Below are 15,832 nucleotides of genomic sequence, written 5' to 3'. Positions count from 1 at the left end.
AACAATGCAGCCTAACATAGGTGGTGTGAATGAGCAATGCAGCCCAACATAGATAGTGTGAAAGAGTGATGCAGCCCAACATAGATGGTGTGAAAGAGCAATGCAGCCCAATGTAGATGGTATGAATGAGCAATGCAGCCCAACGTAGATGGTGTGAAAGAGCAATGCAGTCCAAGGTAGACGGTGTGAATGAGCAATGCAGTCCAATGTAGACGGTGTGAATGAGCAATGCAGTCCAATGTAGACGGTGTGAATGAGCAATGCAGCCCAACATAGGTGGTGTGAAAGAGCAATGCAGCCCAACGTAGATGGTGTGAAATAGCAATGCAGCCCAACGTAGATGGTGTGAAAGAGCGATGCAGCCCAACGTAGATGGTATGAATGAGCGATGCAGCCCAACGTAGATGGTATGAATGAGCAATGCAGCCCAACGTAGATGGTGTGAATGAGCAATGCAGCCCAACGTAGATGGTATGAATGAGCAATGCAGCCCAATGTAAATGGCGTGAATGAGCAATGCAGCCCAACGTAAATGGTGTGAATGAGCAATGCAGCCCAATGTAGATGGTATGAATGAACAATGCAGCCCAACGTAGGTGGTGTGAATGAGCAATGCAGCCCAACGTAGGTGGTATGAATGAGCAATGCAGCCCAACGTAGATGGTGTGAATGAACAATGCAGCCCAATGTAGATGGTGTGAATGAACAATGCAGCCCAACGTAGGTGGTGTGAATGAACAATGCAGCCCAACGTAGGTGGTGTGAATGAACAATGCAGCCCAACGTAGGTGGTGTGAATGAGCAATGCAGCCCAACGTAGGTGGTGTGAATGAGCAATGCAGCCCAACGTAGATGCTATGAATGAGCAATGCAGCCCAACGTAGATGGTATGAATGAGCAATGCAGCCCAACGTAGATGGTATGAATGAACAATGCAGCCCAACGTAGGTGGTGTGAATGAACAACGCAGCCCAACGTAGGTGGTGTGAATGAACAATGCAGCCCAACATAGGTGGTGTGAATGAACAATGCAGCCCAACGTAGGTGGTGTGAATGAGCACTGCAGCCCAACGTAGGTGGTGTGAAAGAGCAACGCAGCCCAACGTAGATGGTGTGAAAGAGCAACGCAGCCCAATGTAGATGGTGTGAAAGAGCAACGCAGCCCAATGTAGATGATGTGAAAGAGCAACGCAGCTCAATGTAGATGGTGTGAAAGAGCAACGCAGCCCAACGTAGATGGTGTGAAAGAGCAACGCAGCCCAATGTAGATGGTGTGAAAGAGCAACGCAGCCCAATGTAGATGGTGTGAAAGAGCAACGCAGCCCAATGTAGATGGTGTGAAAGAGCAACGGAGCCAAACGTAGATGGTGTGAAAGAGCAACGCAGCCCAACGTAGATGGTGTGAAAGAGCAACGCAGCCCAACGTAGATGGTGTGAAAGAGCAACGCAGCCCAATGTAGATGGTGTGAAAGAGCAACGGAGCCAAACGTAGATGGTGTGAATGAGCGATGCATCCCAACGTAGATGGTATGAATGAGCAATGCAGTCCAATGTAGACGGTGTGAATGAGCAATGCAGCCCAATGAGCTCTCACAAGTACTATTATTGCAGCTGAAGTTGGATCTTGAGTTGTTACTTGGTGACTCTTCTTTGTAATGACTAGACTATTTTCTTGATGTCTCAGGGGAAGGATGTTATCCAGGTTTCACGCTATTTCCTGCTACAGTTCAAAGTTTTTTTTTGTATGCAGAACCTAAGAACAGCTTCTCACTTCACTTTACAGAAAGGACAGTTAGAATCTGGTTGCTATGGGCAACACTGGCAGTTATTTCACTTTTATAACTTGTCTTGTTCAGTGGTGTGGTAAGCCATGCTGTCAACCATCATTATATAGCGGAGGGGATGACATATCACATAATTATTTTGCTTATTAGTTTCTCTTCTGTTAAGAGGGACCTAAACGCCGTCATTAGTTAAATTTCAACATTTTCAGCAGATCCCCATTAAAAAGCAACATCCTGTTTTCTTCCACAAGCTCTGTTCTGACAGCACCTTGCCCAACAGTGGAAATATGTCTGCAATAAAACAAAAAGGTTGAGATCTATTGCTCTGCTATTAAAGTGATAATAAAGTTTTTTACTAAACCCAAGACCCTGCATTCACTATATCTGGCCTCCCACAGTACACACAACATGGAAATGCAGAAATTTTAGTAAATATAAACTGCTAAATACCTTTTCTCATCAGCAGTTAGAGCAGTCTTGTGACTTCTATCAGTGTTCAGCAGAGTACTGGTTAATCTTTTAGAAGAAGTTTTCATTCTCCTCTGATTGTCCTATGAGACTGCATAACTCCTGACCCTCTGTCTGGACAGTTCTGATTAGCCCTGTGCTGATCACATGCACCCTCCCAAAGAAAAAAAATAAACTCTAGCAATACACACCAAACTGAGCATGTGCAGAGTGTCTCCTAGGTCTCTGTACGATCAGAAGATGGATTGGGGACAGTAGAAGGGGAGAATCAGAGAAGACAGCATCAAACAGCCTTTTTACATAATGCGGAGAATTAACCCCTTAGGTTCCACAGTGAGTATAACAAGCATGCTTTACTGCATATACAGACTGATTTAACTGTTGTGGGTTTAGTAACACTTTAAAGGCACTTAAAAAAAAAAAAAAATGTTATACTTACCTGCTTTGTGCAGTGGTTTTGCACAGAGCAGCCCCAATCCTCCTTCTCGAGTCAGCACTCCTAGCCTCTTCCTCCAGCTGAGTGCCCCCAGAGCAAGAAGCTTGCTGTGGGGGCACCAAAACAGGCATGCTCCTGCGCTGCTGCTCTGTGTGTCCATTCACGCACAAAGCTGCGGCTCAGCCCCGCCCCCCCTCTTCATTGACTAACTGGCTGTGATTGTGATCCAGCCATTGGCGGCTGCTGCTGTCAATCGGCTCAGGTAAGTATTTCTAGCTGATAGTCACTTTAGGGAGGAAGTTCTGTGTTAGGGGATAGCAGGTAAATTCTTTCTGTAGTTAAAGGCTCCAGCGCTCAGCATAAATGAGTACACCCCAAAACATTTGTCAGAAAAGCTTTAATTTACTTTCAGAATCCGCATCTTCTATGGAACACTAAACTGCAAAATACTCCCACAAATGCGGGTCATTGATTGCAAACAAGATTGGTTAATTTACACACAGCAAGTATTTTTCCTAACAAATTCATTCAAGACCATGTTGCAAAAATGAATACACCCCAATGAAAGTCTTAGGAGCAAAGCTAAATTTTAGATAACAAAATCCTAATTAACAAGAATTCAACTATAGGTGAGTCTAATTATTCATTAAACAGGTGTCCAGCAGACAGTTGAATTTTAAAGGGTATTACTTACCAAAGAAAACCTCTTCCCATTTCATGCTGTCAGCAATGGCACCACATGGAAGAGAAATGTCACAAGGCCCGAGAAAGTAAGAAGATAATTTCTTTACACAAGAAAAGTGAAGGCTACAAGAAGATCAGCAAAGCTTTACTTAACAGTCAGAATACTGTAGCAAAATTGATACAAAGATAAAACTGCAACCATCTCACAGAGATGTCCAGGCTGTCCACGGAAGTTAACACCTCAACAGGAGCGTCTTCTGATGAGAAGGGTTGAAGAAAATTGCCATGCAAGTTCACTGCAGTTAGCTAAAGAAGTAGAAAGCCAAACTGAGGTGATTGTTTCCTGTGACACAATATGGTGTACACTGCAGAGGAATGGCATGCATGGGTGTTGTCCATGAAGGAAGCCTCTCCTAAAGCCCACACACAAAAAAGCCCACCTAGAATTTTCCAGGGCCCATGCTGAAAAAGAAGACTACTGGGACACTGTACTCTGGAGTGATGAGACCAAGATAAATGTTTTTGGAACTGATGGCTTTAAAACTGTATGGCGTCGCTAAGGTGAGTACAAAGAAAAATGCCTGGTGCCTACAGTGAAACATGGTGGCAGTATCCTTCTGTGGGGCTGCATGAGTGCTGCTGGTGTCTGGGAGCTGCAGTTGATTGATGGTATCATGAATTCACAGATGTACTGCTATATATTGAAAGAGAAGATGCTACCATCACTCCATGCCCATGGTCATCGTGCACTTTTTCCAACATGACAATGATCCAGAACATACATCTAACGCCACTGTAGTATTTCTGAAGAAGAACAGGGTGATGGTGATTCAGTGGCCAAGTATGTCTCCTGTTCTGAACCCAATTGAACACCTATGTGGAATTCTGAAGAGACAAGTTGAGCCTCACTCTCCATCCAGTGCCAAGGCTCTAAAAGAGGTCGTTCTTGAAGAATGGAAAAAGATCGATGTTGCAATGTGTCACCAACTTGTTCATTCCATGTCTAGAAAACTTGGTGCTGTCCATACAAATCATGGAGGTCATACAAAATACTAGATGGAATAGTTTTGTTGTGGGATGTATTAATTTTTGCATCAACGAATTTGAGTAAAACTGAAGATTTTGTAATCTAAGTTATATTATTAACCTTACCTTGTTACTCAGTTTTGTCAAAATTTTAGAAATTGTTCTTGTGTTCAATGAGATATTGACTAAAATCTTACTTTTCAAAAGGGGAGTACTTATTTATGCTGAGCACTGTATGTTCACCTCTAGGAACATCTTACACCAATATTTAGGGTGTAATCTCTGACTTGTTCTTAATCACCTGCTTCCCACCCAGTGTTTAATACCTACAGTTTAAACTTGAATGTATTGGCGCAGTGACTCCACTTGCTTGCTGTGATAAGATGGTAGTCTGGAGTTTATCGCAAGAGTCTGAAAGAAATCAGCTTCTTAGCTCCTTTGTAGAAAAGCATTGTGTGCTGTGGGATGAATGCCATTGGTAAACCTCATCATAAATATTTTATACACCTAGTAAAAGGTAATAAAATTAGTGTTAGGAATTTTAAATAAAAAAAAAATTGCCTTGTCCATCCCAGCGTGCCAGTGGGATCTAGTAGAGGGCTAGCTAACACTGTAGCACACAGAACATTATTGAGCATACTCCTATTTTATGCCCACAAGGACATATTGTTACATTGGAAGAAACCAGCGCCCCTAACACTATGATATTAGAAAGGCTTGGTAACTGTAGCTCTACCTTTCTATAAAGCCACATATCTGAGTCGAGGTTGTCTACAAACATTTGACAAGGTCTGGGGTAGTTGGACATCAACGGGAGCCACAAATGAATAATCCCTAGTTGTGATTTCTTGTTCAGTTTTAGTGGGACTCTTCTGCCTTGGATTATGAGGTTGGTCTGATTGTCTACCTAACCTCTGAAAGCTACCTTTTGATGCAGAAATGCACTGTATCGCTGTGAAGCCAACACCCGTTGGGTGTATTGCCTCAAGGTGAGCCTTGTTGATGGTTTTCCAACATCCTGCTACCTTGGGTGGGGGAAGGCATGGAGCGAGGCAGGTGGTGGGGGGAGGTGGCCGAGGAAGGGGAGATGGCTATATTCAGTTGTGATTGCCTGTAGATGTTCTCTTTTTTGTTCTGTTGACGGTCCAACATGACCACATTAGGGCCGGTTGTGGCCTTTTTTTTTTTTTTGCACCTTTTTTTTATTTTGTACTTTTGTGCTTGCTTTTAAAGTGCAATAAATAGAATAGCAGGGAGAGGAGAGACCTTGCAGTGTAACAAGCACTGATTGGGTGCTCATCAGGAGGGGAGTATCTGGCTCGGTTTAGGCTGTGTTTCTGCCCACAATCTCAAAAAGCACTACAATTGCAATACGCAGGTTCAATTACATAGTTAGTCTGGCTGAAAAAAGACAAAAGTCCAAAAAGTTCAACCATAAAAAAAAAAAAAAAAAAAAAAAAAAGATATAATCCTACACCCACAGTTGATCCAGAGGAAGGCAAAAAAAAGCCCAGCAAAGCATGATCCAATTTGCTCCTGCAGGGGAAAAAATTCCTTCCTGATCCCCCGAGAGGCAATCAGATATTCCCTGGATCAATATTACCTATAAATGTTAGTTCAGGTGTCATCATTTTTAATTGCACCTAAAACTCGGTGTGATTTCGCTGCAATTTACTGTGTATCAATTGTGGCAAATTGCATCACGTGAAGCTTGTTGCCCAAAAAGGAGCAGGAGCTTCTTTTGGGCGACAAGCTTCACGCAATGCGATTTGCCATGCAACATTCGCAGCAAAGCCACACCATGTTTTAGGTGCCGTTGAAAATAATGGCACCTAAACCTGCATTTTGCGATTGCAGCGATTCTGCTGCAATCCCAAAACGCCCAGGTGTGAATGGGGGCCACCCTGGTTCACACACAGGTGATTCTGGATGCATTTTCAAAAGCACAAATTCGCATGACAGGATAGATATTTTGTCTTCCTATTGAGGTGGCTCACATAGATGCCATCCACAATTATTTGTGTTTTTAAGTGCCATTACAAAAAGGGTCCTGTGCAAGTTTGTAGCAGTGCTTTCCAGACTCGCAAGTGATAGTGGCATGTGGAGATAAGTGTTCACATAGGATTGCTATTGACAGGCGTTTTCACATTGAAGTGAATGGAGGGCATTTTTGCACAGAAGTCTTTGGGAGGCGTTTTTGCATGGAAGTCTTTGGGGGGGCGTTTTTGCATGGAAGTCTTTGGGAGGCGTTTCTGCATGGAAGTCTTTGGGAGGCGTTTTTGCATGGAAGTCTTTGGGAGGCGTTTTTGCATTGAAGTCTTTGGGAGGCGTTTTTGCATTGAAGTCTTTGGGAGGCGTTTTTGCATTGAATTCTTTGGGAGGCGTTTTTGCATTGAATTCTTTGGGAGGCGTTTTTGCATTGAATTCTTTGGGAGGCGTTTTTGCATGGAAGTCTTTGGGAGGCGTTTTTGCATGGAAGTATTTGGGATGCAGTTTTGTATCAAAGTCAATTGCCTGCAGTGGGGCTAAATGCAAAAAAAAAAAAGGCAAAGCCCACCTGACCGGCGTCTGATACTTCATCTCCCAGGCATCGGGCGATATGATTTGCACATCTCTGCTTATGTTATCCATTTATAAATGCTTTTTATTGTCATTAATGATGAATGAAACCTAACACAAAGCTTTTGGAGTTGATTGTTTGAGTACGTTACTATTTGTATAGTGTACTATGTAGATAATTACTTGGAGGAATGCCATATCCTCATGTCCATCTTGGCCTACTAATTCAGTATAGCATTTCTTTCTACACCACAATGACTATGACAATGATAGTTAGGAATAGATTAAGGATGGGCAGAGCAGTTACTACCTGTAGTAGTACCTGTTACCATGGAGCCATGGTTGTCACCTTAGGAGCTAAAAAGGGCCTCATATGCAGCCCCTGACATCACCAAAGGGCCGCACATAATGTTCAACATATGTAATGCTTTAGAGGACTGTCAGGGCCTAACAGAGCAAATGAGGGTCAGAGAGTGTGGACGTGCTACATTTTTGGCTGGGAATATGCCACAGAAGACAATACGAAACTGGGAACATGTTGTATGAAGCTGGTGAAAATCAATACTATTACCCTAATCAATGTTCCCAATACAGACTGCTGAGGTCTAAGTGCCGCACATCATATATCAAAGGGCTACGTGTTGGCTACCAGGGTCAAAGAGAAATTCAGGTGGGTGGAGGCTACTGTGTTTTGATTCTCTAACACCATTGCTTTTTGAGGGGTTTTCAATAAAGGTTGCAAAGGAAGTCCCACCAGCCTATAGAGGTCCTGTGATGTGTGCCCACCATGCAGGGTCTTAGATCTCTTTTGTCATGGTTACAGGTGATGCATAAATTGGATGTGGAAGAAACCTTCCGGATAGAGGAGAAGTCCCGAAAATATCAAGTGTATAAACTCAAGTTTCACTTCCTACCCTACGAATTTTACCGTCAGGAGAAATGTGTGAGACCCGAAGACATTGTCCGCTTTATGGAGACCAGGTTGGTTCTGTGTCATTGGGTGAGGGCATAGGATGAGTAGATCTTCTTTGCAAAGCATTTTGCTTTAACTATTTTCAAGACAAAATAAGAAACCTATTTATTACATTTCTCCAATACATTTACATTTCTTCATGTTTATTTCTTGCTGCAAGTACAAAAGTATACTGTTAGAGAAAAAATATAGTGTACCTAGTGTACCCTTCCTATTTGAGATAACCATACATTTCCCGGGAATTCAGTAGAATGTAGTAAATACTCATTTGAAATCTGTCTCCGGTCCATGCAACAAATGGCGCAACTTGCAATGTATTCATGTAACTGTCAGTAAGATGTATATGCATCTGTTGCAGAATTACCTCAAGGATTTTGTCTGCAAAATAATGTACTCCAACATGGAAGAGGTCCTTTTTACCTTCACTTTTCCTATCACCAATATGGTGGAACTTGGAATTTCTCCTAAAATAGGAAGTTCTGCTTATCCTCCTCCTCTCTCTTTATTGGAAAGTTTTTTTCCTTGTAGGAAGTGGGTAGCTAGTTTTGGCAGGTACCCACTCCCACTTCCACCAAGATCGCCAAGGCAATCCCAGCAATAGTTCCCCCCCTCCCTCCCTGCCTGGAGCCTCCGGGGACACATCACAGGTCCCAGGAAGCTGCGGGACCATTCATGAAGCGCAACATGGCCACAGGGAGTCCTAGCCGAAATCCCAAAATTAGCAGGAAGACATCAGTGACCTGAACACCACCGAAGTACCACTCTGGGTGAAGACAGCGCTGGATCCCTGAACAGGTAAGTGTGTCTTTTTATTAAACGTCAACTGCTATTCTATTTGTAGCTGCTGACTTTTAATTCTTTTCAACCTGACTGAAGCTCCTCTTTGAGTTTGCTCCAAGAATGTAATACTGTCACACACGTTAACTATTTAAATTTTGTAAAATCAAAGAAGCACCACACTCCCATCCAGCCAACCTAATGTAGACTTGAAAACTGCCTCCGCCCATGGGTCTCTGCCAAATCCACGCCCCTTGACATGTTTCGTTCTGCCCACCAGGGCTTAAAGTGGAGCTCCTCCCAACGGGGAAGTTCCACTTTAAGGCCTCCTCATCCCCTGCTCCCCATTAAGGATTGGCACCTTTGGGGAGTGGGTACCCGATTGTAACAGGTACCTGCTCCCACTTCTGCTGCGATCGGCTAGGCGATCGGAAGCAGAAGTTGTCTTGCCTCCCTGTTTTCTCGGACATGTGACTGGTCCCAGAAGATTACGGGGCCATATTGCTAGAAGAGTATCACAAATACTTTATTAAATCATCCCCAATGTCTTTTGAGCTCTGAAATTTGAAGCAAGTGATGTCAGCCCTGCCTACTTCATTCCTTATTGATGGCCTCTGCCCTCTCCCCACCTTTCTAGCTTTATTACCCCTCCTTACAAGATTTCCAATAGAATAAGTAAGTTAGTTTTTGTTTTTGTTTTACACTGATTGAACTGATATGACAAAATGCTTTAAATAGTTTAGTGAACAGACCAAAAGGGAGCAAAGAGGAGAAGTTCATTGTTTGGCTTTACATACACTTTTATTATATCATCTGTCAGTGGCACTTTATGGTACATATTCACCCTTTAAATTGCCTCGGGGCATGCAGTATAAAAATATAACAACAATACTTATATGCTCTATGCTCAAGTTCAAAAAAACATTCTACTCTTGGGTTACATATTTCCTTCCTGTAAACTTTTCTGCCTTTTTAGATCTATATCAGTACCAACATAATCTTCAAACTGCAGACTAAAGACATTCTAAGTAAAGTTTCGACAGCTGCCAGCTAATCTGCCAGTATGTTCTTGGATTGTGGGAGTTGACTAGAGCACCCCGAAGGGAACCCAAAAACAGAAGAACATACATGTTGGTAGTTTCTCTGGTGGGAATAATTAAAACTAATATCCCAGGCAAGGCACGTGCGCTAAGATAGTAAATCTCTAAATTGTTGATCATATATCTGTCTCATTGGCATTTTATTTAAAGTGGTTTTAAACCAAAACCAAAAATGTAATATATTGCAGTTTTCCAGTCCCCGGATGTGGAGGCTGTATTCGTTTTCTATTTTTAGGCTTTTTTCCCTCTGTTTTCACCTGTTGATCTGGCCAGTAACACACCTCCTGTATTAGTGTGCCCCCACTCTGGATGAAGGAGTAACAGCCATTGGACAGCAGTATTGTCAGTCTAGGGGGAGGAGAGTGTTAGATGCACTGGCAGATTTAGATACATTAACAAATTGAAGGCAAACTTCAACTAATACTTTATAAGCAGTTACAGTAATTGTCAGTTCACATATATGCGGATTGGATGCAGTTTGAACCACATACACTCTGCATGACATGTGAAACAACATTGCTTCCTATGGTGCCTGTTCATATATGCCCGGTGCACTGGCAGTGCGCATTCAGTGTGGGTTGAAAAAGAGTCCTGTCCAATTTCTAAACCGTACATGTGTGAACAGGATAAAATCCTGACCTTATTCTGTCCTGAACCTGATGTAAACCTGACATGAACCGCTGAACAACTACTTTTGTCAATTAGCTGTGAAACCTGAGATTCAGTCCGCAGCAGACATGTGTAAGGTTGTACATAAATAAAAGCTGACCATTGTAAGCGTGCTAAATGGTTTGTCTCAACCCTCTAACTGCCATGTCTGTAGGACAGCGTGTTCTGTTGAAAAAACAACAGACTTACTGGCCGAATCACCAGGTGAATATAAAAGACAGGAATCCTAAAAAGGAAAAAACGAATGCAGCCATCATATCTAAGAATTAGCTGCAATATAATAAGTGTTTGCTTTTGGGTTTACTACTGCTTTTAAGATACTATGCCTTCTGAACTCCATTCAGTAAAAAATATAACAACAATCCTTATATGCTCTATGCTCAAGTTCAAAAAAACATTGTACTCTTGGGTTACATATTTCCTTCCTCTAAACCTTGCTGCCTTTTTAGATCTATAGCAGCACTAACATACTCTACAAACTGCAGACTAAAGCACTCCTATCCCTGGCCTATCCCCATCCTCCTTCTCTCTCTTTACCTTTCTTTTACTACAGTTAGGTCCATATATATTTGGACGCAGGCACAATTTTAGATTTTTTCAGGTATTTACTAAAACATATTCCAGCTATAGTTCTATAATGGACATGGGCTGAAAGTGCACACTCTCAGGTTTAATTTGAGGGTATAGCTTGAATATGTTTTGTTAAATACCTGAAAAAAACTAAAATTGTGCCTGTGTCCAAATATATATGGACCTAACTGTATTTTAAGTTGCCTTGTTTACTATGAACAACACCCTTTATTCTGTCAGGTTATACTTTTGTATTCCTAAGACACTTATCTTGTTCCAATTGTACATCCTTAAGCTTTTATAACCTGTACAACATTTAAAGTGGTTGTAAACCCTTACATGTACCCAGTGAAGTGACTGGTCTCAGGTGATACACAGAGATTAAATCATCCTACATATGTTGTACCTGTTTATCTGCAGTATTCTCCTCTGAACATCCATTGAAAGTTCAGAATTTATAGAACTTGTAGGGGTGGAGGGCTGAACTTACATTCTGCAGAGCTCAATGAGGACAGCTGATTGGAGGGAAGGGACCCCCCTCCCCCTTCATACAGCTCACAGAAACAAATGACCTAAACCTAGTAGCGCTCCCCCACTTAGTGTCTGTTTGCCAATGTTGGCATTGTGCCCACAGTATCATTTGCGTTGGTTGGCAGAGCAGAATAGGACTGGCCGGGAGGGATTACTTTCACATAAGCCAATTAATTTACACGTATTGGGATTATTTTCAGCAAAGACATGTTGCAGAATACATTCTGGCCTAAATTTATTTTTATTTTTTTATTTTATTGGATATGTTTTATAGCACAAGTCAAAAATATTGTGTGGTTTTTTTGTTTGTTTTTTTTTCAAAATTGTTGGCCTTTTTTTGTTTATAACGCAAAAAAAAATCGCAGAGGTGATCCGATACCACCGAAAGAAAGCACTATTTATGGGAAAAAAATGACAAATTTTATTTATGTACAGTGTTGCATGACTGCACAATTGTCAAAGTAACGCAGCGCCGTATTGCAAAAAATGGCCTGGTTAGGAAGGGGGGTAAATCCTCAGGAAGATGAAGTGGTTAAACATGTATTGCAATATGTATGAACTAATAATCTCTATTTTGTATTGCAAAGTTTGCTGGAAAGGGAATATAGCATTGTGCAGAGGGTTCCTTCAGGACTTCTAGTGTGGTTACACCCCTTTAGCACCTGATAGATAAATGCATGTACAAGCTATTGGGATTTGAGCACAGGTATATCTTGTTTCTTTTGGATTTATTAAAGAGACACTTAACCCCCGTCCCCCACTTCCTTATCAGTTTCGTAAGGTTACCCTCAATTCACTTAGGCTGGTCATACATTCTGCAATTTTCTGGGTTGAAAACCAATTTTCTTCCCTTCAAACCATGGTTGAAGGACCAATAACCACTTGATTCAAAACAGTTGGTGATGGTGGGGGAATCCCTGCCGTTGTGCTCTGAAAGCAGGAGGTTTCCCTACCATCATAATACAAAGATTACTGCTTCTGGCTATAACTAGCAAGTGATTGTACGAAAAAACCTGACAGCCTGGTTGTACTGAAGTTGATTGATGGGTTGACCTTAGTACAACCAGCGTGCCAATAGATGGATTGAAATTCAGCCGGTTCCTTTCGATCCATCTTTTGCCGGATTTATTCACCTACCCAATGAATCCTGCATTGTGCTGTTACAATCCGCTGCCACAGAAGGGTCCAATGTCATCATCTTCTAACGTCATAGGGAGCCCGGCAGTCTCTTCAGGTTCTTGCAGCCACCTCTGATTCGCTGCCGGATTCACCCACTGGCCACTGTGTGCCTACTCCTGCAGCCTCCTGCTGGAAAGCTTTTGTATTACAGCTTGGAGGCTGTTGACCATATGTGGAAGTAGTGGCCTTCCATACTGGTTTACCTTGAATGACAACGGAGATGTAAACATGTTTTTCCAAAGAACAAGAAATCCTCATTTAAACTACACGTTGTTTGTTTTTATATTGGTTTTGAGATCACTATTTTAAGATCTTTATTTTGTATAGTTGCACTAATAGGGAGGTTTATCAGCACGTGGAGTGCTCAGGTCTTGGTTATTGCCCATATTCATTCTTTGAATCTGTGACTTTTGCAGGTTTTTCAAAATTATGCTTGATGCCATCAAGAGGAGAAGTGCAAAGCTTGCCTCCTACAGGGAGGTCACTGCCCGAAAAGCAACACGGAAAGATATGGATGAAGGAGCAGCGGGTGCCGGATCCCAGGTGAGTCAGTGGGACTCAACAGTTATCCATAGTAGGCCAAGTGACAGGTTAGCAGATACAATACGTACCTTGTACTTGGCTTCCCTTCTGTTTCCTGCAGTCCCTCTCTACTGCCAGAGCCCATAGAAAGCCACAAGTACAAAATTTATGGGGATGCCAAAATGTACATGGGACCCATGATTGGCTTCTTAGGCGGTGACTGGTGTATTGTGGGCACAGGGGCAAATTTCATGTTCTCCCTCGTACTTGATTGTACTAGGGAGAATGCGGGATGCCAATTGTTCCTGCTATGTTGTGACCAAGGTATGCACAAACCAAATTATTCCTACATTAATTTAAATAAAGTTTAACTTCTTTAAGTTGGGTTATCGCTCCTCTTTTCGATTTTTTTTTTTCTTTTTTAAGATCCAATTTTAATTGCATCACTAAGATTTTTTTTTTTTTTTTTAAATATAAGAATGTTGCTTGATTACGACTTTCTTTCCTGGTCCAGAAGTAGCGCAGCCTAGAATTTCCGCTGGTCAGACATGTCTGCTTAAAACATAATAGTGATCCCAGATGTTTAAAATGCTGGGCATTGGAGGTAGTCCCTCGCAGCACTGGGGGGGGGGGAAACTTTGATAGACAGGTACTCCAGCGGGAGGGGAGATGGGAGCTTGATGCTACCAGATCCCCAGGCCTCAATGAAAGTCTGAGTTTTGTACCATTTTTTTTACAAAGTTTGATTTTTGTTTCTTTTTCTCATTGATATGTGGGTTACGCATGGTGTATAGCCAGGGTTTTGTACGTTTACTCTTAAAAATGAAGTTGTAGCACATTTATTAAATGTGTAAAATTATATATTAATAATAATAATAATAATAATAATAATAAAATAATAATAAAAATTATTTATTAAATAGAGTATTTATATTGGTGGTCATGGCATTGCTATTGTTATTGTTTTTTTGATATATATGTTTTTTGTTTTGATAACACTTTAACCACTTTCCTACAGGGCACTTATACCCCCTTCCTGCCCAGGCCAATTTCCAGCTTTCAGTGCTGTTGCACTTTGAATGACAATTGTGCGGTCATGCAATGCTGTACTCATATGAAATTTTTATCTTTTTTTGTGACAGATAGAGCTTTATTTTGGTAGTATTTAATCACCTCTAGGTTTTTATTTTTTCTTAAACAAACCAAAAACCACTGAAAATCTTGAAAAAAAAAACCTTTTTTTCTTAGTTTTTGTTATAAAATTTTGTAAATAAGTGATTTTTCTCCTTCGCTGATGTGCGCTAATGAGGCTGCAGTGATGGGCACTGATAGGCTGCACTGATGGACACTTGTAGGTGGCACTGATGGGCATTGAAAGGCAGCACTCATATATGGCACTGATAGGTGGCACTGATGCACACTGATAGGCGGCACTGACTGGCACTAATAGATGTCACTGATTGGCAGCACTGATAGGTGGCACTGACTGGCACTGATGGGTGACACTGAAAGACAGCTCAGATGGGCACTGATATGTGGCATTGATGTGCACTGGTAGGCACTGAAATGTGGCATTGATGTGGCACTGATGGGCACTGGCAGGTGGCATGGATGAGCACTGACAGCTGGCATTGATGTCCACTGACAGGTGGCACTGCTGGGGCTACACAGATCATCAGTGTACATGTCCCCTCTGAGGGATGCCGATTACTGGCTCTCCTCGTGAGCTGTCAGCATGACCACTCGTGAGGAGAGAAATGCCAATAACCGGCATTTCCCTCTTTACATGTGATCAGCTGTGATTGGACACAGCTGATCACATGATCGAGCTGACAGCTTCAGCTCTTTCCGTTGATTGGTGATCCTCGGACACAGCGCACCGCCGATCGCCGTGCTGCACGCTCCCGGAGAGAGAATCGCCTTGCGCCCGTCTGACCTCCCATTGATGATTCATTGACAGACATTATAAAAAACCCACGTTTTTTGTTTTTTTTCTTTATAATTGGAGTTATAAGAAATTTTCTGGACCGTTTTTTACAGGTAGTTCTGGTTTGAAAGCTGAACTCCAGGCAAAAGGCTGAATGCATTAACATATGCATTAACAACTGCTTTTCTGTTCAGCCAGTCTTGTGATTTATTTTCCCTTCCTAGATAGTTTACCCAGGTTTGTATCCCATACTGCAATACAGCTTTGGTAAGAAACTCAACTCCAGCCTGTTCATTGGACAAGAAAGAAACAGCTGCTGTTCCCCCAATCCTGTCAACATGTTCAATGTGTGACTGTTGACATTATGCATAAAAAAAGGAGTCCCAGCTGGCTCAGAGCGCATATACAGGTGAAAAGGTACAATATTCTCGGCTCAAAGTGTCCCAATCGAATCAGCTAATTAAGCCATAACACCTGCAAAGGGTTCCTGAGCCTTTAAATGGTCTCTCAGTCTGGTTCAGTAGGAATCACAATCCTGGGAAAGACTGCGGACCTGACAGTTGTGCAGAAAACCATCATTGACACCCATAAGGATGGAAAGCCTCAAAAGGTAACTGCAAAAGAAGT

At 42.1% G+C, this 15,832-nt stretch overlaps 1 protein-coding gene across 1 annotated transcript in view; it reads left to right on the top strand.

Moving 5' to 3' along the window:
- Positions 1-15,832, top strand: part of POLR1A (RNA polymerase I subunit A) — a 148,009-nt gene that overhangs the window by 91,285 nt on the left and 40,892 nt on the right. The window contains exons 27-28 of the mRNA XM_089692295.1: positions 7,781-7,938; positions 13,173-13,299. Coding sequence (XP_089548421.1) covers positions 7,781-7,938; positions 13,173-13,299 — 285 coding nt within the window. The remainder of the gene's footprint in view (positions 1-7,780; positions 7,939-13,172; positions 13,300-15,832) is intronic.

This window comes from Staurois parvus, unplaced genomic scaffold (assembly GCF_062004578.1).
Source record: "Staurois parvus isolate SC_StPar_1 unplaced genomic scaffold, SC_StPar_1.0 ptg000581l, whole genome shotgun sequence".
NCBI classification, from domain to species: domain Eukaryota; kingdom Metazoa; phylum Chordata; class Amphibia; order Anura; family Ranidae; genus Staurois; species Staurois parvus.
Note: the sequence above shows the minus strand (reverse complement) of the source record. Positions and strands in the feature narration are given on the sequence as shown.